At 38.5% G+C, this 24,180-nt stretch overlaps 1 protein-coding gene across 1 annotated transcript; it reads left to right on the top strand.

Annotated features, from left to right (window-relative positions):
- The first annotated feature begins 1,198 nt into the window (after positions 1-1,198).
- On the top strand, positions 1,199-20,925 carry LOC140233028 (DENN domain-containing protein 11-like). The gene is made up of 8 exons (XM_072313136.1): positions 1,199-1,406; positions 8,492-8,591; positions 9,817-9,975; positions 11,550-11,757; positions 12,529-12,667; positions 14,149-14,274; positions 18,769-18,994; positions 19,734-20,925. Exons 1-8 carry the CDS (start codon positions 1,199-1,201, stop codon positions 19,930-19,932), a joined length of 1,365 nt encoding a protein of 454 aa, XP_072169237.1. The 3' UTR covers positions 19,933-20,925.
- The last annotated feature ends 3,255 nt before the right edge of the window (positions 20,926-24,180 follow it).

The following is a 24,180-nucleotide window of genomic DNA, read 5'->3' as shown; positions in this document are numbered from 1 at the left end:
AATAATTATGCATAAAGGTGAGTAATTCCCTCGCACACATTGCCAGGATATAAGTGTTAATTGAAATGTTTTGTGTAGTCCCAAATGTGCAAATTAATGTCTTTATGTTATGCCTTTTTTCATGCCTACTGATATAACTAGATATTGGCTATTACTAGGAAAACGACTGGGTACCAACCTTCTCGTTATATCGAGTTTCCCCTGTATAGCAGGACATGGTTACCTCAGTCTGACACTATGTAAATTGATTTATATGCTTACTTTATCATCAAAACATTTTAGTCAAAAGTCAGTTTTTCTCAAATCACTTTGTTGTTACTCTGTTCGCAGTTGGACTGGGTAATAGTAATTGCAATAAAAATACATATGGGCCGTGACGCGAGAAAAGGGCCCTTAGCGCCGCTGCGCGCAAACGCCAGAAAACGGCGCGGAAGTTTAACAAAGCAATACGCGCAAAAAAGATCAACGAGCTAACTACGCGGAAATGCATAGACGCATCAAAAAGTGACAGGATTTGGACAAAACATGCTGTTTTGAATGTCGTAATTGGAGCATTTAGGAGTGGAATTTCAGACAAAGGTTTGCATATCCAAATACGTCAGAGTTTCTTCTACAATATGGAGGTAAAAACTCATTTTCGGTATAATAATGCCCTAAGGGCCCTTTTCTCGCGTCACGGCCCATATAGTAATATCACAATGAGCAACAAATTGATACCTGTCGCTCCCTAAAATGACTAAATTTTCAAGAAAAAAAAAACAAACTCAAAGTGCAAATACACCAGGGGATTAGTCACTCTTGTTCAATCCTGTCACATACAGTACTGAAAAAAAAGGAAAGGGAAGGGAGAGAAAACGAAAGGCAGCAACTTGAAGGTCCCTGCTTCGTGATTGGTCAAAAGTTTTTGAACGTCTAGTCCCGAGAACATTATCGCAGACGGGATTGGCCGTTTGACCTGAGCTGGAACAAGTGTGTACCAACGCCTGCGCCACGCACGTACGGTACATGGCGTTGGATGCACTGTATTTCACCGAGCCCAGCATGCAGTACTCCTCCAGCACAAGCGGGCGCGAGCCTAGCCTGCGATGAATCACACACGAGCGTGTGGCTGCTGTTCGGATCGGATGGAGACGGGGCTGCGCTACGCTAAATAACGCAAGCGCTTCTTATTCTCGATCTTTGGCTGTTTACTGTCAAGATGGCGACCTCCACGAGCGATAAATCACCGCTCCTAGTGAATATTGAAGATGATTCTGTGGACGTGTTGAAGCCTAAATCGCAACTGAAGCCTTCGCCAACGAAGCCAGGGGCCACAGAGGGAAGAAGAGAGGCAGAAGACGGACAGACTATACCGTTTTCCGATGACATCGTCGCTGTTTTTGTGGTAGCCTTTGATACTCGTTCAGGTACGTACGTGTACGTGGTTGGTGGTACGTACATCTCAGTGACAACAATGCTTGCATGCTCCTTGCACATCACATGATGGCACAGCAGCCCGCAGTCCTACTCGGCTCAGCCAAGAAAAGGCAGTCGTACAGTACATATTACAAGAGCACATGTGCTTGCCTAGTTGTAGTAGATTATGTCGGCTATGTCTAATGACAATGTATTTTCACCAATACGCAATAGCAAGGTGTGGACTCAATAAAGGTGGAGCCCGGTAACGCCAATAACTGGTGTCGTTGGCCCTTTAAATTTACAACTTATACAAGAATAGACCTCGAACAGTGTCGTTACATTTAAATCACATTTCACATCCCTTTCTGGTTTCAGCAACTGAGTACAATTATCTGTCACACCGAGTTTGAATAATCATGTACATGATGTAGACCAAGGCTATTAAACCCAGGGCACTGTCACCTAATAACCAGTGCTCATCATATTGGCAGCCCATATGCTTCACATTTAGGCCAGCCAGTGCTGCAGTTGTGATATGTAAGTAGAACCATCTATGCCAACTTTTGGATGTGTTCTTTTAAAATCTTGTCGAACCGTAGACGGCGTAGTATTATACTTGATCTGGACAATGCTATTGAATTCAAATAACGGCTTTGATAGAATTCAACCACTCAGTACGAAATGACATCACACAGTTTAGTGATGCATTTTAGGGCAATGTCAGATAGATCTATACCTATTGGCCCAACTTTTTCTCTTTTTTTTTTTGGGGGGGGGGGGGTGGAGGCCATCAGGCCAATGTTGACTCAACAGTGAGAGATAAACATTGGTCAATAGTGCAAATGATGTTAAGCCAACTTAGCAACTATAGTACCTCTCTTACTCATGTTGACGTTGCCTCAATGTTGAACCAACGTTGTATTAACCACTTTTCCACGTGCCCCACCTTGTTACAACGTTATCTTTGTATATATGTGCCAATATTACACCAACCTCTTTTTTACTCTTGTTATTTCAAGAAAATGTTTCAAGAGAATTAACCTAGTGTGCGTTCTTACAGTTTATCAAAGGTAATAAACATGACATTCAATGAACTGCCAAGACAATCACTGCTTCTTGATATTAAGTTTTCTAGTCACACATGCAAAGTAACATTTGGGACTATGTGACGAGGAGTGATGAGAGAATGTATTTTTGTATTCATTTAGATACCAAATTCCACTTAACCAAACTGCAACATAATCATATAGGAATTGTAGTGCTCAGTTCTACTTTATAACTTATTTCCCTTATGTAAATTTGAACCACATGTAGAATGTTGAGAAGTATTGTTAACTACATTATTAGTAAGTATGCAATGTCATCAGAACAAGAACCATTTAAATGGTCTTTGATGTACATTGCCTATCTACATGATTTTGAAACTGCAGTTTACCATCTAATTTTGTATGTGAATACCAGTATGCAGGTAGACTCTATGGTGTCTTTCAGGTAACAGAATCTTACAATCATGAATTGTGTGTGATATGACTTTTTAGTCCCACAGGTTACTTGAAAGACACCGTACTTCCACATCCATATGAAATTAGACAGCTAACTTCAATTTAAAAATTGCTCAGGCAGCAAGACTTACAAGTGAGATATCACTTAGAGTAATTGCATCGCATGTTGACATTGATATCAACGCTTCCCAACATCCAATTTGGTTCATATGTACGCACATGATTAAAGGGAACCCAAACCCAAAGAGCAATGTGGATTGAGTGAAAGCAGCAAAAGTACACATCAGTGAAAGTTTAAGAAAATCGGACATTCGATGCAAAAGTTATGAATTGTTAAAGTTTGGGTGTTAGGAGACTACTAGAGGTTATGACGTATGTGTGGACAACAATATAAAGAAAATGTGTGTAACTTTAATGAAAAATGAATTTTTGTAGAATTCCCGTTATATTTTCTTTATATTGTTGTCCACACACACATCATAGTTTGTTTGATGAACATTGGTCTTGAAATGGCTGAGATACCAAAAAAAGTGATCCTAATAAAATATTCAGGCCACAACTTTCTTTGTTTTACCCCCTTTTTTTAGATATCTCGGTCATTTCAAAACCGATATTAACATCAAATAAACTTTTGATTCTCCTTATTATTGTATGTTCTTTAACATTTCAGAGCGTTTTTTAAATATCTTGCAAAACATTACATGCTGAATTCTCACCTCAACCAGTACTGAACAGTCCCTTTATTAATATTACTCATACATTGTATGTCAGATCCTTATTATTGTATGTTCATTAACATTTCATAGAGTGTTTTTAAAATATCTTGCAAAACATTACAAGCTGAATCCTCACCTCAACCAGTACTGTACAGTCCCTTTATTGATATTACTCATACATTGTATGTGAGATCCAAATTAAGGGAGTATACTTGTACACTTTTCATATTTGTAACAAATATGAAAAGGATATATGTGAATTTTGTTCAGCCAAATTTACTTTTCCAGAAAGAGGTAAATTTTTGAAATATAGGTTTACAGAAGATATCCATGTATGGTGTTGGGAATATTGTAGACAAGTTACAATTTCAAAGAGTATCACATGATCCTGCACTGTAATATGGGATGTATACACTTACTACCCTCTGGGGAAACATAAGATTCTTTGTGTATCACATGTTTTGAGGGGTTGGGTTGGGGGAAGGAGGGGTTCAGTGCAGCAGATTCAAAGAAACACACTGTGAACAGACACACCCAACATTCAATTTGCCGGTAAGAGGAGTAAATGTCAGCTGCTAAGGTGCCCATGACACTCATCGTATGAAAAGACAGGTATATTGTCTTGAGCCTCCACAATACATACAGTAATTATGTTAAGCATGAAGACAGCAGACCTGCTGGTAGGGATTTTCAGTGAAGTACAAATTCACTTAAATGCAGTTCTTTGCCTTTTGGTGACTCACATGGGCAAAGCCTTTAGCATGAGAGTTATTCAATTTTAGTGAACATATTATGCTGATAAAATTTATGATGTGGAAAGCATTGACATAGATACCACCTACTTATAGAATTGTTGCCAAACGGACAAAAAGTGTCATGGAGAAAAGGGGTTTTGGTATTTTGTAACTTATAGCATAAAAGTGCTAATCATAGATATGTATGCCTTTAAGGGGAGGTGAGGGCTAATTACAAGCACTAAGCTGATGACAATTCCTTTTCAGGCAAATATGACGCCACTCCCAAATCGTGTAGATATCAGGCTGATCATGAGTTTAGTATGACTTGCATTTATGTACAAGAGTCCTTTAATGCACAGATCTCCTTAGTTCTTCCTATTCACTGATGTTGAATACCATCATTGTGAATAATAAACTTCTAAAAAGTAGTTCTTAATGGCAATGCTATGTGCAATACATTTTGTAACAGAACCAAAAAAAAAAAAAAAAAATGTTTGGTACCGGTACTGTATAATCTTGCACAAATTTCAACAAGTTATAATTTCCCTCCACAAGGTACTGTAAAGGTGGAAATTTTCAAGGTGTTGAAATTTTCGCGCAAATAAAAGCACGCAAAATTTATGCTTGCCATACATTCCAGTAGTTGATGTCTTAATTCCGCGGAATTAAAAACATGCGAAACTCTTCTTACCCTGCCAAGCACAAAAAATTAGTCGCACGAAAATATCTACTTTTACAGTAGTATGATGTCGTAAACTGCATTGACTCCTGAAGGTGCCTTTCATAAAAATGTCTCCCATTCCTACCAGCTGTGTGTTTAAAGTTTATGTCCATGAAATAGCTAATACAATCCAAGGCCCCAAACCATCCTGCAATAGCATTATACACAATTCCATCATCAAATAAAATAAGAACCCTAAGTCAGTTGTTTTGTGGACTTGATTGTGTATTTAGTTGTAATAAACAAAACCCAAATTCTATTTGATGATCAAATAAAAATTATTGTTAGTTGCTGTGCTCTTATTGTCCCCGCCGAACGAGTTCGAGCAGGGGACTATGAAACGGGCTCCGTACGTGTGTGTGTCCGTGTGTCCGTCCGTCCGTCCGTCCGTGTGTCCGTCCGTCCGTGTGTCCGTGTGTGCGTCCGTGTGTGATCAAAATGTTCAAAATGCTACTCCTTCGCCATTTCTAACCCGATTTTGATTCTGTTTGCTTTATATGATAGCACTACATGGGAGCTTTGAAACTTCTACACAAAATTTCAGTTGTGACCTTTGACCTTGACCTTTGACCTATATTGTACATTTTGCTTCAAAATGCTACTCCTTCGCCATTTCTAACCCGATTTTGATTCCGTTTGCTTTATATGATGGCACTAGGTGAGGGCTTCAAAACTTCTACACAGAATTTTGACCTTTGACTTCTTTGACCTTTGACCTTGATTTTTGACCTATATTGTACATTGCCTACAAAATGCTACTCCTTCGCCATTTGTAACCCGATTACAATTCCGTTTGCTTTAAGTGATGGCACTAGGTGAGGGCTTCAAAACTTCTACACAGAATTTTGACCTTTGACTTCTTTGACCTTTGACCTTGATTTTTGACCTGTATTGTACATTTTCCTACCAAATGCTACTCCTTCGCCATTTCTAACCTGATTTCGATTCCGTTTGCTTTATGTGATGGCACTAGGTGAGGGCTTCAAAACTTCTACACAGAATTTTGACCTTTGACTTCTTTGACCTTTGACCTTGATTTTTTTTACCTATATTGTACATTGGCTACAAAATGCTACTCCTTCGCCATTTCTAACCCGATTTCGATTCCTTTTGCTTTATGTGATGGCACTAGGTGAGGGCTTCAAAACTTCTACATAGAATTTTGACCTTTGACTTCTTTGACCTTTGACCTTCATCTTTTTACCTATATTGTACATTTTGCTACTAAATGCTACTTCCGGCGGGGACATATATTACGCACCGTGTAATTTCTACTTTTCCTTGTTTATTATAATTTTTACAACTAAATTGTAGTGTGTGTGATTCAAAGAATGCTATTTGTATCTGCTGTAATGTCACAAAATTAGTGGGGGGGGGGAATCTGTTTTAAAAATGCAAGTTGAAATTAGTGCATATCTCCGCATAGAATCATAAACGTATGGGTGCATACCTTCCTAATTAATAATTTCCATGGTTCCATCCCATTCATTCTATCATTGTCAGTGTGAGAAAAAGTGCACCTGTACCAACATTTGGCTTGTAATTAGTGAGCCAACCTGGGAGCGTTGTAAGAGATTACGGTAGCTGCTAGGATGGATATCTATTTAGTAATATGTATTGATGGGTTATGATTCACAGCATTTGTCATGTAATTGAATCAGTGGAAAGGATTTATGAATTGAAAGGCACAGCAGCTGGAATATTTGATAGAAAGAAATCACAGGTGCAACCTTATCGTAATGTGGCTTGTTTATGTACAATTTTTTGTTGTCACAGCATCATTTACTTTTGTGAAAAGCTCACTGTGCCTTGATCTGATGAGGTCACGAACAATATAGATAAATAATCCACATAGAATGCATTAGACCCCGTTTACAGTGCGAGGCTCGGCCGCGGCTCGGCCGTGGCCGTGCCCAGCCCCGCTTCAGTGTAAACGCGCAAAAGGCAGGGGTCGCACTTAACTTTTTTTTTTAACTAGCCAGGCGGACTACTTAGAATCAATTTTAACACTGAAGAAATATTTTGGCTAGCCAGACGGACTAGTAACTTCAGAATTTTATGATTTTTAGCTAGTCCGTCGTGATTTTGGGTGGCCAATGGCCAGCAGACCATCGCCAATTTCGAACCCTGAAAGGCCATATGCGAGGCCAAAATTGGCCTCGCATTTGGCCTCGCTCTGGAGGTGGTCTCGGCCGCGGCTCGGCCGCGGCCGAGCCCGGCCTTTTCTTGGTGTAAAGGCAAACTGGGCCAAATGCGCTGCCAATTGCGCGGCCAATTTTAGTCTGGCTTCCAAACCCTCTGCCTGTATCTTTCGCTATTCAGGATATTAACCCCCTCAACGTCGAAAACTAGTATAATTTAAGGTGGTTTTGTCCTGCAAAGGATTCTTTCCTTCGGCAAAGGCCTTTGCCCGAACGGCGACTTCGTTGCCACGGAATTCATTTGGCAAAGGGTCTGAAAACCAGACAATACCAAATTGCATTTGTTTACAAGCAGAGCGCCGCTACGACAAAATATTGAAAGGTTTGAATCAAAAGCGTGGCCGAGCCCGGCAGTGTAAACGGACAAAATTGCGAGGCTCGGCCCCGCACTGTAAACGGGGTCTAAGTCTGTGTACATTAGTCAGTCATAGAACTTTTATCTTTGCAATTTGAAACAACTTGAACTTTTCAAATTCATGAAATTTTTTCCGTTGTAGGGCAATTTGTCAATCAGTGGCATGAACCTTATTCAACTTGCATTTTTACACGGTGTATGTCATTATGAAGATTACGTGAATTCCATGAGAGGTCTTTTTAAAAGAATGTGAAACATACAGACCACTAAACTGTTGAACTCTGTATGATTCTTATCTGAAATACAACCTGTATGTATCTTTAGTCAAATTTTCACCAAGTGACAACTCTTTGTATATACTTATATACAACTCTTGTATCCTTTCCCTCTCTATCTCTCTCTTAGTCAAACTTTATATCATGCTTTACCTCTCATACAACCTTTATGGCAATGCTAAATAGTGAGACAACTTGCTAATAAGAGAAGTGGCGTGCACTCAGGGGAAGAGGGAGAAAGAGGTCCTCTTAGACTGTGACAATACAATGGTATCTAGTCTGGCTTCCAGGCAGTAGACTTCCCCTCTGGAGACACGCTTAGGTGGCACAGTCCCCTCGACCCCTGAGATTGTGGGCTGAACAGGTATGATGGTGAGCGGAAGCACCCTAAAGCCTAGAGGTCAGGCTACACAGCACCTCACCAAATGGTCTTATTAGATATCTTACTTTAGTACCATCCCAGAGAAACAAAACAAACAGGAAACCTGATCCGACAGCTCTCTGCACAGTCATCTCTTGTGTGTCATTTCCTTTCACTGGTGTTGTTGCTTTCTCTCTGATCTCTCTCCTTCTTTTTCAAACTCAGGTAACATTGTGGAATGGTGCCAACCAGAAGACATCAGTCTGGAAGGTGTTGAGTTTAAAGCAATGGCCAGTGGTGCGCACACAGTCCTGACTGACTTTATGTGAGTCCATCACAAATTTGATCACAAAGAACCAAAAGTTGATGCACAATAAACTCAACTATAATGACTTTGTGTGTTTAATAGTTAAGTAGATTTGTTGGTTGTTACTTTCTCGTTTCTGTACACAGTATTACTTCATGGGGTGTAAAGATTGAATAAAAACCCTCAAGGATTTAAATCAAAGGAGGAAAAGAATTGATCATCCAGAAAAGATAATGAGAGGATAGGTAATGAACAAATGAATCAATGAATACCAGTTATTTTGTAGTCCATAGGGCAAAGTTTTGGAGAGCAAGATTTGAATGCTTTTTGGAACATACATGGTCTCATTCTACAATTCCTAATTAACCCTCTGCATGCCATACTAATTTCCTGTCCATAGGTCTGTGTCTGACACTTGTGCACACTTGACTCATTAACACAAGAAGGGTTAAGGGCTTTCACTGAAAACTAATGGATTAGTTTGCTAAATGTATTCAGAAATTATGAGTACTTCTATCATTAGTGTTGGCCATTGCAACCTATAATTATGTGATAGGCTGTCATGCAGATTTTATGACCTGATGAGAACTATTGTGGGCAGGGATACATACATAATTTGTAAATTTAAGCTGCACAGAAAAAGAATTGAAAGATATGCATGTACAACAAAAGATTGCCAGCACTTGTCAGAAGCAGATGAATGCTGTTTCATCCTTTTGACTTGTCCAGCTGTAATTTTGCTTGTAAACCCGTCAACCCTTAGTATGTTGTAGTTGTCCTGCACACCATTGTGTGTTCTTTCACAATAACTGATTATACACACATGCAAGATCACATTTCCGCTCTTGAAATTAACTTGGGATTGAAATCAGTTGAATGACTCATAAAGGAGCTTACTTGTCTTAGTGATATGATGATTTCCTTCACTTTATGTGAACCACTGTAGTTTATTAATACCATTTACATTGTGTCTATTACAGGAGAAATGTGTATCATGTGCCATCAGAAGATGTCTATATTGCTTTCAAGTACTGAAGATAAGAGTTTTTGCATTCATACATCTTGTAATATTTTTTTTTTCCAGACATGCTGGTTAGTCCATATCAGGTAAATTAATTTGATATTTGAAATTTGATATTTTGAGTCTCTTCCCCAAGCACAATTTAAAGTTCCCTGGTTTGTTTTGCAGGTAGTCCTTTAGAGCCATAGTCTTTGTCTTGTTTGTCCTTATGCTCGTTCACAGCTATTTCAGGAAAGATAAGTACTATGGGCTGAGTTGCTTTGAAAACATGCATGTGGACAATGTAGCAGAGAGAGGAGCCAGAATGAAATCTGTTGGGATCTTGTCAGCATCATACACCACACTACACAAACATATGAAATTCTTGGAGCACCAAGTGAGGTAGGTGTAATGGTGTGAAGACAACCTTGGTAATTTCATTTGTAGGGGCCGCTGCAATGATTTTCGGTCCTGAAGGGGAAATAATGTGAAACGCATCCAAGCGTGAGGTATCAAACACTGCAGTTTATGCTGCAATGGGTTTGAGAAGGCATTATTTATTACGACACAACAGGATGACCATGTATGCTATGAGAGAATATTTGTGGTAAAAAAGGCCTAGGGTATCTATGACATTTTTTCATCTACTTGTTTGTCTATCCAGATGTGTTAACCAGTCTGTTTATGATTTTTTTTATTCATGTATAATCTGCTTATAATTTATTCATTCATCGATTCATTCATTTATTCAGTGATTTTTAAATATCTAGAATAAAAGCCTTTCTCCTTGGTAAAGACTGTCCATGGCAACTCCATGGCAACTCTCAAACTCTCAAACTGCTTTACATGAGTTTGCCTAAGCTTTTTCAGAAGCTCATTTGACATAGCAACAGCTGATATAAATTCTCATGATAGAATTGTGTTCAGGGAAGCATGTGATATGAATCATGACTTTATAACAGAAGCAACTGTGAATTTGAATATACTGTTGACCTGGCATAGTCATCTCTCAAGAGTAAACGGCTTGTACTTGCACTCTTGTAATTTTTACCTGATGTGTGATGATGCTTCTGAAATCTGCAGAGTTCAACATAGTCCCACGCAATGGCTTGGTCATTGTTTTTGTGTGCGCAGTGATTGTGCTCACTATCCATATCACGTGATATCTCTTGACAAAAAGAATCCTAAAACACATGCAGAAAACTAACCAAGTTTGGCATGAGGATATACCACAAGACGATGGTTTACCTAGATGCATACTTTGTTGTAGTTGGTTGGAAAAGCAAAGATCAAGAACACATTGCAATCTTTTCATGATGACTTGAAATGGTCATGAAAGCTTAATGAAAGTCTAGCAGAATAATTGACCATGACAGTATGATGTTCAGCCAGAATTTTCTGTGTTGAAAGTCGTAGTGTTATATTTGATCCCTAATCTCTGTAAACTTCCATTGATGTAAAAATTATACTCTGTTCTTGATTTAATGAACATCAAAATTCAGTAAGATCCATGCCATGCAACTGGTTGTCAATGGTATTGGGTATGATACATAATTCCTCACATTTAAAGCCCACCACACACTATACAACTCATGACTTTACAACTGACAGACTTTGGATTGAAATAGACAAGCGTGTTTATTCTGAGGCTGTTGTGATTTATTTTGGATCCAAAGTCTGTCAGTCATATAGTCGTGAGTTATATAGTGTGCTTTGGGCTTTACACTACAGGCCTAACAGTTTTGATATGACATTTTTTTTTTCTTGTTGCTTAATGAAGACAAACATATTTGCATCTACTGATTTTTTTCAGTGATATTAAACATTTGAGATCAAAAGAGCTGCAAACCATGTGAAAGACAAAATGTATCAATGCATGGATAATTTTAATGTGATATTTTCTATTATTTGCTCCAACCATTCTTATTCTGCTTCTTGCCTGCGTCACATGACCTGTTCCTCCTCATGCCCAAAAGGCATCAGCTTGAGGTGCCTGGCCGATACGAGCAGCTCCTGGCGTTCTTCAACGATCACAAAGCGTCACTCCCACTATCAAGAGAAGCCTCCAGAGAAGGCATCTCTGGTCTCCACTCATCGTCCAGTCCACTCCATGTCTCGTCCCCGCTGACCGTCCAGACACCAGTCTCCACGCCCAGCTCTGAGGAGAGCTTTCCAGAAATGAAGGTGCAGTCTAAATCTCATCCTTCCACAGCCAGCTGTTCTGTACTATTATCTCTTTTCTGTTTACAGTGATCACCTCCTTTTAACTTGTCTACAGTGATCACCTCCTTTATTGTGATCGCTACAAAATTGGCTGCATTGAAATATTGTTTTGATTTCAGGGTTATTTTTATAGGAGTGCAGTTTGGATTTTTTGTCCAGCTGTAACAGACTAATAAGGCATGTCAATGCACAGATGTATTGATATTCTCAGATTGTTGTTTTGTTGTGCTTTGATAAGTTTATATCCTATACCTGTAATTTTTGGAATCATTCCTGTTAAGAATGCTTGTTGTTGAATGCTATTCTTTCTTTGATTGTTTGAATTATTCTTGCATTGTTGTAAGTTACTGGCTATTCATCCATCTTTAAATAACAGTGATTTATCTTTGGAGAATCTTGCCCACACAGAACTCAATCTACTGAAAAGCTCAAAATGTTCAGACTCCTGTAGATGTTTTAGTTTCCTTTTGGACTAATGGGATATTTGCATTGGCATGGGAATATTTTCAAATTTGCTTTTGTTATGTAACTCTATGATCAAAGATAAAAACTTGTGAGGTGCTAACATGATGTGCCCACATAATGAAATTTGTCAGCTGCCGTGAATCTATTCTGTGACAGGTCGTGCATTGCCAAAAGAACTAAGTTAACTTTAAAAATCATATGGAGCTGCATCAATGTAGTGTTGTTGTCAGTGTCACTTTGATCTTTTTATATTCTTTCATAAATCAGATAACACATCCAGCAGGTTGCTTCAGCCAGTTCATGAACTTCTTTGGTGAGCAAATCTTTACCCTGTGGAAGTACATCCTGCTGAGGAAACGGATACTTTTCTTCTCCCCACCTCCCATCGGAGTTGTCTGTTACCGAGGTAACCCCTTTTGATACGCTCAGGAGATACATAAAATATTCTGTCATTCGGACCCATTTGGGGTTAGCCTGCAAGGGAAAAGCCAAATTGTCTAGAATTGAATTTTTACCATAGTGGGAAAAAAAGGCATGTACGGTATTGCTTTGGGTGGTACAAAAAGTGCAAATCTATTTGAATTGTGTAAGTGTCCAGGGTCAGGGCCCCAAAGCAATGCCCAAGAGATCCAAAGCACTGCCAGACATAATGTTTTCTCCAGATCAAGCAGGACACTGTTGGTTTTTGACCTCTTGTTCTCAGAACTTGTAGTTATTTTTTGTTAACTTTTTCAATTGTCTGAGCTTCTACATGAATCATTTTCTTTACAGACATTTCTATTCCCAGATCATTTACAATCGCTTCACTTCTCAAGACTTTTTTTTAACCCTTTAATTGCTAGAGCTCTTCAGATCAAAGTTATAATTCTCCTAACTTTTTTTTCCTCTGTGGAAAAAATTTAACAGAAGGAGTAGATCCCTTGTTTTGGGGACCTGTATTTCCTTTGAATAAATTGCCTGTACTGAAAGGTTTTGAATATTTCAATAATCAAAGCCTTATTTTGTTGCTGTTGTTTGTTAACCTCATTACTTCAGAGCCTCTCTGTTTACAGTCCAATTCTCAATTTTTTTCAACCCTTTCATTCTTAAGACCCTTTAGTAAACCTTGCTTCATCTTCGAGCTTTTAAATTCTTTAATTCTCTCTATCTCTCTCTCTCTCTCTCTTTGTTGACCCTTCCATTGTTGGAGCTTTTGTGTTAAGTGATCAATTTAGGCATAATACTGTGAGCTCTTGCATTTTGCATGTCCTTGTTGTTCTTATTTGTCAATCCTATTTTCATAATATCCTTTCCTAGTAACCCTTCCATCCCTTGAGCCTCTTTTGTTAACCCTTCAAATCTCAGAACCTTGAAATCTTTAGTTCTTGGTGCCTTACTTTCTTGTGTTAATCCTTGAATTCTTAGGAGCCTTTGTGGCAACACTTTCATTTTCATAGCATTGAAACGCGCTGTCTTGTTGTCTTCCATTTTTAGAGCCATTTTCTTGCCCCTGCCATTCTCACCACCCCTAAGATTCTCCAGTTGTTTCTTTTTCTCTAGAGTCTATCCATGTAGCATAGGTATCATATCGTTTTTGTAGGCCTTTAGAGGACCTGTAAAGAGTTACTCACAATATCCTGTAAAGTGAAATGTTTAATGGTTAGAAGTTGGTTAATTTTGTGCTGTACTGAACTAGCATGAATATAGCTTGTGAATATTGTTCATAAATATGAAAGACTATTGTGCACAAAAATACTCTTGTCTATGAATATATAAATAAGCAAATATCACTGAAATTAGCCCATGCACTTTTAAGTAGTTAATATCAAGGGACACTGCAGATGCAACACTGTCAAATCTATTGTGAAGCTCAGGTTGAGGTTTTACTGTTCCTGTCACCTCTTTCAGTGTACTGTGCAAGTCTGATGAGCCAACACGATGTGATTCTCAACAGTGCCATTGAGCTGAAGCCGTACTTCTATGTCAACATTGCTGATATTGACACCTTGGAGTCCGAGATGTCCTATATAGCATGTGAGTCCATGTAGAAGTAAAATCGACTTCACTGGATAAAGTAGAAACAAGCAAACAGAATGGTAAAAGTGGGATTAAGATAGCACATATAAGAAGGAGCTGTTTACAAATTGGTGATGGCAGTTGCAACCATTTTAAAGCACATTATATGAGATAATGATGCCATTACCTTCCATTCTTTAGTACATGCCAAATATGATAGAAGTGCATTTTTGGCTGATAACTTCATGATTATGACCCCCTTGTCATCAAAATTCTGTGTTGCTAAATTAGTATAAGCCTGTAATTATTAATGCAAAATGATGCATTAAATGTAGGTTAAAAAAGGAAAAATTTATTGAGGATTTTGTGCAGATTATTTATAGACTTGTGAAGTAATTTGCATCTTCTCATTTGATCTCCATTATTGCGTGCTGTGATTATATTTCATTAACATTGACCTCAGTGCCATTTTCTTTTTGTAAACATTGCTATTTAGATGTTTTGCTCTCATGTGAACTTAAAGGTACTAGCCCACATTTGCAAACCCACGAAAATCAAAACTGCATAAAACGGGTCCAATATGACTTCAAGTACAAGTTATAACAGTAACATACCCCACCTGTCGCTCTTTGTCTATACCATTCGATAAAAGAGAGAAAATCATCGTTTTAAGATCAATTTTCAAACCGGGTCAACCCGACCCAAAATCGAATTACGAGCGCGGGCTATAGCTACGTACATTGTACATGTAACACGTACGTGGACCGGAGCTAGCGAGCGTTATACGCATGCATACGGATTACGGTGCATTTTCATTTATTCTTATGTAAGTAATGGACTAATTGGAACGAAATTTTGCACAGGTGTTACTGCAATCATACCCAAACTCCATGCTAACTATGAGACCAATTGCTGCAGGTTTACAAATGTGGGCTAATACCTTTAAGATACAGGTCAGGCTGTGCAATACAGAGGCAAAAAATAAAACAAAGGCATACATGCACACACACACACACACACACACACCTGTATTATAAACAAACACACATCACATTCCTTAACCAGGTGTTATGGAGTAGATTTCACTTGAACACCTGTCAGAAGTCAGAGATCAATGGAATGCAGAACAATCAGACAAGGAATGTTGATTACATTTAACACCTGTTTTCACAATGTTGTTTTCTTTCTCATCAGCTATGTTCACACAGTCATGTGATAAGCTAATTAGCTTGTAACTATAGCCGTGGTCACACTGGCAAAAGGTGGCAAAGTTTAGATTGCAAAGTCTTTGCAATCTTTGGTCGTCTGGCCACACTGGCAGCCAAACTTCTTGATAGTTCTCGAAGTTAAGCCCCCGTCACACTACAGCGTATAAATCAGCGAATGCCTAGCGGATGGGCAAAATTTGGAAAGTCCAGATACACTCGAATCCGCTCGAATCCGCAAGCAAAACGTCGTTTTCGAACGTTCGCCTAACGAATGATGAGCATATGCTAACCGTGTTACGAGCGGATAAAGTAGCGAATGAAAGCGAATGCGTACAGTCCGTCCAGCGGATGCTGAGCGGACAAAGCGAATGAGCAGCGAATGCCCAACATATGCAGAGCGATACTGCGGCGATCACGCGACGGATCTCGGCTGACTCACACTTCACCAAATCATTTTGAGCAGTGACAGTGTCAAGTAATGTGGTGACTGTGAAAATGGCCCCAAAAAGAAGGAAGCAGAAGTCACCAACAAGTATAGTACTCCTGATGTCACTACCCTCGACAGTCCTCAAGATTCCCCTATTAAAGTGCACTTCCTTCTGATGACCACGTTGACGCATAATGTTGGTAGTCCAACATCTTCCATTGCGTCTGGTGCTTCCAACTGGAGTCGAACTTTCACAATTCCCATCGAAATTCCATGCAGAGATTCCCATTTACTACAGGCTGACTTTTATAGCAGCGGTTTACAATAATGTTCTCGATACAAGCACTGCAAGTGCGGTTATTATCTACCATATATTTATTACTTAATGCCAGAATACGTATAATGTAATGTCATGTAGGGGTGTACCATAGTGGATAAGACTCCCGATTCCCGATCCGAGGACCCGGGTTCGAATACCGCCCAGTGCTTACATCCTTGGGCAAGATTTTTTACCTACGATATCCTTCTCGACCCAGGTGTAAATGGGTACCTGGCAACGCTAGGGTAATATTAATAGCAGGACCCTCTGGTAGAGCAGTGGCAACACTGAAGAGGCTACAGGCTGGGTAAATAAGAACTTTTTCTTATCATTGTTATTATTATCATTATTATTATTATTATTATGTGTGCTGTGAATATCTATTTGTTTTTTCCTACTTCGTTTAACGTGTGTTGCTGTTCAGATTTGGTGGGCGAATTTGGATGAACGGCGGACGAATAAGAAACGAACGCAGAGCGACCAAAACTTTCGATCAGCGGATGCTAAGCGAACGCAGAGCGACCAAAACTTTCGATCAGCGGATGCTAAGCGAACACAGAGCGGATTGTCATTCCGTTCGTCATCCGCTCAAGATTTTGGACATGTCCAAAATCAAAATTTGGCTCCGGCGGATCTCTGCGAATCTCTGCGAACAGCTAGCGGATACAGCGAACGCGAAGTGGGTCACGAACGATGAGCAACGGATGTGAGCGTATCTCCAAATTTTCGGATCCGCTGGGCATTCGTTGGCTAGATACGCTCTAGTGTGACGGGGGCTTTAGGGTCAGTAGTGCACATGAAAGAGTACGCTGTCTGACAGCTAATGATTATGATGTAACAATGCACACAGATGCATCCCATTGAGGCACTGCCTGTAGAAAACAATCGATGCAGCAAACAGAAAATGGACTGGTCATGTGACAGATTTTGTGACGTTTCAGTTGTGAGTGTTCAAATATCCCTAGTGTGAGTGGGAAGTTTTGCATGAAGTTTTGCAGGAAGTTTGCGGTCACACTGGCAAAACTTTGAGATCTTAAAGATCATGATCTTAAACTTTGTGATCTTTTATCTGTGTAACCACAGCTATTGAGTTACATTTGGTGCTTTTCATTGATGATAGGGTGCATGGTTAGCTAACAACGAGCTGAACTCAAAAGTAAAATCTTGAAGTGAGTGCATGGAATGCGAGGTACCCCCATTTTAATGCATAATGATCACAGGCATTTATTTTTGTAAAGTAATTCAGTGCTCGCATGGGCCAAGCCGAACCATGACCTCATTCTTTATTGCGTTCACATTACTGCACTAATTGCCACACTTTGTAGAGGGTGCTGTCGTTATAATCAGTGCTAACCACAAAAATGCTTATGGTTAGGATCATCCTCCTATAAAGTTAGCTAAGACTTCATTTCACCTGCTGTCAAGTTAGAGGCCCTTATGTAATAAGACACTCACATCATGGAAGTTGGCTATTAAACCCCAAGTTAACTGAAAAATTAGGGCAGCTCTGTGTAAACTATTAACTTGACTGAGGTGAAATGCACCATTTGTTTGTGCCATTTTGCATGTTTTAGCCACAAAATGATTGACCATGGTATTCTTCAGCTGTTAGTGAACCTGACTGCAAATGCAATTAACAACTTGTTTTTAACAATTTTTACAAACACCTCTTAGACAAAAAACAGAAAACAACAAGACAGGCCAGGGTCAATTACTGAATATCATCAATGTGCAGAGGTCATTAAACTGTTTCCCTTTTGTTTAGTCTGCCTGTTCTTTTACAGTCTCCTCTAGCAATCTATACAATAGAGTTCCAAAGTTTGATGTCATAGCCATTCGTTGCTATGGAAACTGGTTGTAAACAACTTCACTTGGCCCAGTCTGAGAACACTATTGTTGCTAACCATGCTTGCACCTGGTTCCAACCAAAGCAATAGCAAAAGGCTGTGACATCATCACTTTGGTACTCTATAGGTGTGGTTAGACTGGCAAAAGATCGAGAAGTTGAAGATCTCAAAGTTTTGCCAGTGTGATTGCAAACTTCCCGCAAAACTTCCCACTCCAGCTAGCATATTTCCCCCATGCCACCCCTGCCAAACTTCTCAATCTTTTGCCAGTGTGACCAACGACAAAAGATCACCGTGCCTTATGTGTTGTAATTTTATGTGAAAGGAGTACCTCCGACATGTTAGTGAATGATAAGATTAAGACATTTTATGTCCTGTTTGATGTATGGATTCATTTGATTGAGATTAGAGCAGGATGATAATGAGTGAGAGTCAGGTAAACATTCAGGTGAGGAAGTGATGGCATTGTGCTTTAGAGTACCAAAGTGTAATGTCATAGCCATTCATCGCCATGGAAACTGGTTTTAAACAACTTCACCAAGCCCAAGTGTTATATGCACGCAGCTGGTTCCAGCCCAGGCTGTAACAAAGGATTGTGACGTCTTCATGTTGGTACTCTGATCATCTGCCTGTACAGTATTTGACAGTGTCAGGATTTGATGCTTGATATATAATCTCTCTTCCTTTTTCACCAACTTTCAATCCAATCAGGCACAACAGAGAAGATCTTTCAAGATAAAGAAAGCCTCTATGACGTGTACGTGGACAACCAAAATGTGAAGACGCATGTGCAGAGTCTCCGCGAGATGGACAGGACTAACACAATGGACCGGGAAAAGTTTGTGCGGCTCAACAACCAGCGTTCCACGGCCGTCTTTAATGCCCAGGAGCAAGGTATGGAGCCCTGCCAAGAGGACGATGACGACATCTTTGCAAAGTGAGTGCGCCCTCTCTTGCCAGCCTTTACTGGAGGAAGTTGTAATGATGGTAGAAGGATGTTGTTTGTAGTAGTACTGGTAGTAGCAGCAGCAATATCACAATCATTGTAGAAGCAGTGATAATAGTAGAGGTAATGGAAAATGAAGTGTTGTAATGTTAAATGTGTTATAGTACTAATAGTACTAATACCAGTGACAGATATAATTTGATGTTAGTAGTACAATGCACTCCCATTATAACAAACAAAATTCCAGTTGCAATAATATACAAATTCAGGCCGCCCCATTGTTATCTCAATGTTTGTTATTGTTTATTTGCTTGGTTATAGCAAAGTTTTGAAAGAACAAAAGAAATTTGCCTGTCCCGAGGACTTAGTTATAACAGTTTCCACTGTAGAAGTAATTGTAACAGCAATTCTAGTGGTAGTAGTAGTAGGTGTAGTCACAGTCATGGTTGTAGAAGTGTTAGATGTAGTGTTACAGGTAAGGATAGGTGATTCTGCGACATTGCCAGTCACTGAATATCATCCGCTCTTTCTACTATGATTGCAAAAATTTGACAGTAAACGCATTATTGAAATTTGTTTGTTCAATACCTTTGTTGCTATTGTGACAATATTTTCAATCAAACTCCATTGTACAAGTTTTTATGAGTGATAAAAAGTTTTGAATAACGCTAAAATGATTAAAAACGCACAAGAAAAAGTGAAAGCATATGTACCTCTACATTTTCTGCAGCTTCTTCCACGAGCAGAACAACCATATATTCCAGACGCTTCAGGAAGTTGCCGCCACGGAGGACAAGTCCCTCACCACTGACCACATGAAGGCCATGGGACTGGACCCAGCGGGCGATCGGCAGTTCATCATGGACCTCGTCGAACTCTACGGCATCGACATCATCATGATGATTGACACTCCATGCTGCCCAGTTTGAAGTGGACAGTGAGATAAAATGATGGTAAACCTCTTGTGTAGGATAGAGTGACTTAGTAATGTATTCAAAGCAGTGATTTTTTTTTTCACAGGTCCAGTAACAGCTGCTCATTTCATTTCTTCCTTCAATTTGTTTGGTAAAGAGTGCAATGTGTCAGAAGTCAATACGCAAGTATTTTTTTAATTGTTTGAATGACTTAATGGTCATTAAAAGAAATTAAGATGGGGTTGCCCTTATGTTTTGCAATTAGAGCATCACCTTGCAAGCTATCCTCAAGTTCACCAGAGACTTTGTAACTATTTAATTTTTGAAATGAACAGTAAATTTTGATTATTAATTTCTATTTCACTTTTATGATGGTATATGAGTCTGAGTACTTTGTGGATGCACAGTTATCACTCGTTATGTTAGTATTTTCAATTAAGATATAATTTATGAGGCAATATTTGTAAAGAGAGGCAGAGGTATATATATATTAATGGTCAGTGGAGGATTATGTAAAGATTTTTAAAATGGGCACTCACTCTTCCATTTTTTGTGTTTTTATGTTTCCGATTTGAGTATTATATTTTTATTATTGTGTTTCTTTCTAGGAGAACACTATAAGCAAAGTCAGCAAAGTTGTACATTTTATTATTTGTGATAAAGCAACCCAATGTTGAACAGTGTCGTAAAAACCTGCCAGCTTGGATCAATGAAGTGAGAAGCTTGTGACGTTTGTATGTTGCAAATTTGATACTGAAATATACTATTGAAAGTGGTTTGTCATTGTAACTTACAGCAGCAATCAAAAGTGTGTGTTGATTTGGATATCTGATGTGTGTGTATATGGGTTTGTATGGCTTGCAGGTGAAGACTGAGTTTGTAATATAATTCTTGGAAATGATTGTTGGCAGAAGTCCTCACTTGGCAAACTGGAATCTTTTGCATTTGTACTGCCAGACATCTGTTGAGGAAATACAAAAAGAAGCACAAACATTTGCTCTGGAGTAAAGCTACAAAAGCCATGTCATTGCATGTGTGTGTGTGTCTGTGTGTGTGTCTGTGTGTGTGTGTTTGTTAGTGTGTGTAATCGTACATTTGCACTATATTTTCATAGTGCTATGATAACTTTCAGTGTTAAAGTCCCAATTAGAAATGTAAGCATTTATTCAACCAAAAATTTGGTTTGGATGACAGTATGAGCTGTAAAATAGGGTTAAATGGGTTTAGCAGTGGTATGTATCTTTCATTGTGTAATGAGAAATTTGATGCATTATAATTTTATTGTGTCTGTAGTTGTTTACTTCATGTTTGTTACTTTCTGTAACACAGGAGTGTTTGTGGATAGTAATCATTGGATGTCATTAAGTCCTTATGTCTGTAGCTTCATCGCAATGTCATGTACATTGTGATGAAATACTTCCTATGGAATGTAAACAAGTCATTATTCATGAGCACAAAAATTTTACATTTGGGTTCAAATTTGCATATTATGTTCTCATGGTATATAGAATATGAAGAAGAAGGAAAAAAAAAGCCTCTAGTAAACAAATTCTTCCAGAACATTACCAGATATCTGTGAGGCCACTTGCCTTTAATGTAACATCATTAAATCAAATGAGATAAGATATTTGATTTAAATGTCACATTGTCATTTGGAATTCACCACAACCAGTAAAATTCAGCGTTGTGGTTAGTGTTGAATTATCAAATTTCATAAATCCAAAGTGTAGTGATACTTCTGTTTCCTGTGATTGCTTTCGCTTTTATATGAATGCCGAAATTATAGGAAATGTGTGATATTCTTTTTTTTTTCACAAAAGCAAATATCATGAATTACTTTAATTTGTTACATTCTTCATATCATTCCAAAGTTTAAAGGGGAATGTCATTGCATGGACCTGCATGGTCATTCATTGATGAACCATATTTTTCTATTTCTCTCTCTGTACACACTTGTAGCTGTTGAAACATTATGCCCCAGAGAGGGAAAAAAAAATCATATTTTCATGTCTGTCTGTGTTTCTGTTGGATGATTTAGTACCAACAGTTAGCTTTTAGGCAGCTAATCAAATCTTTGAACGGCATTTGGGCATATGAAATGAAGTCAATACTGGTGTACGGGTTTTCCTTGATTTCTTTATGTGGTGAACTAAGCCCTGAAAGTTGCATGAACACATTGACATTTTTACTATTCAACACAACCATAAGATGGCATTTCTATCTGATCTTAAAGATTTAACCAAAGATTAGATTCTCAATTTTCTTTATGATGAGGCGATCATGTATTGCAAAGAAGATAGTAATTTGCATAATTTTTATGATTTTGAAAGTACGTAAAATGTCATTTTTTATCTATTTCTCTTTTTATTTTGTCTTTGTGCTCTGGGTTTTATGAAAGATATGCATCCTTTAATGCAGGGAAAATCATTTTTCTTTTTCACCTTGTATGAAATGTATACAAGCATTATGCAAGTTGTATCACCATCACCCTATTAGCAGTGGTACTGGTCCTTGAATAATGCTGTGCCATGTCATTCTTGGTCATTAACTGACAACCTGAATTTCACATTTAAAAGAAAAAAAGAGAAGTGCAGTTTCACCAGCTTTTATGTTCTATTTCTTTAGTTTCACAGTTTTGACAGAAAAACAACAACTTATTTCATGTTTACACTTATTCATTTATGAATTCATTGACATCAGTAGGGGTCTTAAAGCAATTTCCCAAGATTTTGTTTATGTTCATGAAGTGATAGAGTGAAATTCATGGGTTTATTTATTGTTTGTATGTTCAGGAGTCTACAGTGATATTTCAAGTAGCTGAATTTCTCATTTGAACTGAGATAGACTAAAATGAAGGTTTCTGCTATTTCACTGAAAATGCTGTCATGTGTCAGTGTGGGATAAGATTAAATTTACAAAAGTATCATACAAAACTGGCTAAACATTGATATGTGACCTTGGGAAATATATCAGTATGCTTTGTGGGACGTGGATTTTGTGGGAAGAGGAACAGAATGCCAATGGAATAGGAAAGATTAGGTCATGGTAGGTAGTTTGATATATGTGCAGATATTTTCTTTTGGCACACTCCACAATCTTCTCAAAGTGAAAAGTATTTATATTTGTGAATAGACCTTTCTTGAAGTACTTGGTATATTAAACATACCTCTTGTCAGACACAAGCTGTGAATGATTGTGGTGAATGTGTTCATTTTTAATTTGGTTAGGATGTGAGAATTGTGAGTAGCTCTACGGTCAGTCACATTCCTTGCAATTTTTATTTCTTTTTGAATGTTTCTTTTTAACATAGTCTATATTTTTGTTGAAAACATGTAGTTATAATTATGTATATATGTCATGTATATATTATAACTGTTAACACAAGGATATATGTTTTATGTGACAAAAATATATGTGCAATAGTACAGAACTCCAGACTTGAGCATTATTATTCATGATAGTGCTTATTAAAAAAGAAAAGATGACTGAATATCAAGAATGCTTCTGCACAGTACGATTATCATTTTCTGTAGTCTGAGTGACGTTTGACTGGTCATTGTGTGATGGGGATTGTCTTGCCTGTGTAGCGGAAGCGGAAGCGAGACATGAGCATCAGTTTTCCGTCGTCGTAGCCATCGGCATCAGCATCGTCAGTTATGTGGTGTATTCTCTGTAACTTTCCACAGCTTTGAGCTATGACCACAAGCTCACACCACAGGTACACAACCTAAAAATGCCAGTCAAGTTCGAATATGGGTGAAGTTTGACAAGCTCAAATGGTCAACGAACTTGCCCTGATAAGCACCGTACTCAGTACATTGTATTGTGGTGTACTCTCAATTTTCCACAAATTTGAGCTATGATCACCAAACTCACACCAGTTTCATAACCTAAGATGCCTGTCAAATTTTGATATGGGTGAAGTCCAACAAGTTCAAAGGTCAAATTGTCAATGAACTTTACCTGGAGATGTGACCACCAAATTCAAACCTCAGGTACATCACATAAAGATGCCGGTCAAGTTTGAATATTGGTGACTTGTGACATGGTCAAATGTCAAAGTGTCAAACTTTCCCTGATGAATAAGCACCATGTATTGTGTGCTCTCAGTAACTTTCCACAACTTAGCTATGATGACAAAGTTCAACACCGTAAGTGCATCACCAGGTTACAGCCAATAGATGCTATTTTAGAGGAAGGCAAAAAAATCACTTGAATGGGGGTAAGTGAACAAACAGCAGCATGCTCAAAATGTACAAAAGT

Source organism: Diadema setosum, chromosome 9 (assembly GCF_964275005.1).
Source record: "Diadema setosum chromosome 9, eeDiaSeto1, whole genome shotgun sequence".
Lineage (NCBI taxonomy): Eukaryota > Metazoa > Echinodermata > Echinoidea > Diadematoida > Diadematidae > Diadema > Diadema setosum.
Note: the sequence above shows the minus strand (reverse complement) of the source record. Positions and strands in the feature narration are given on the sequence as shown.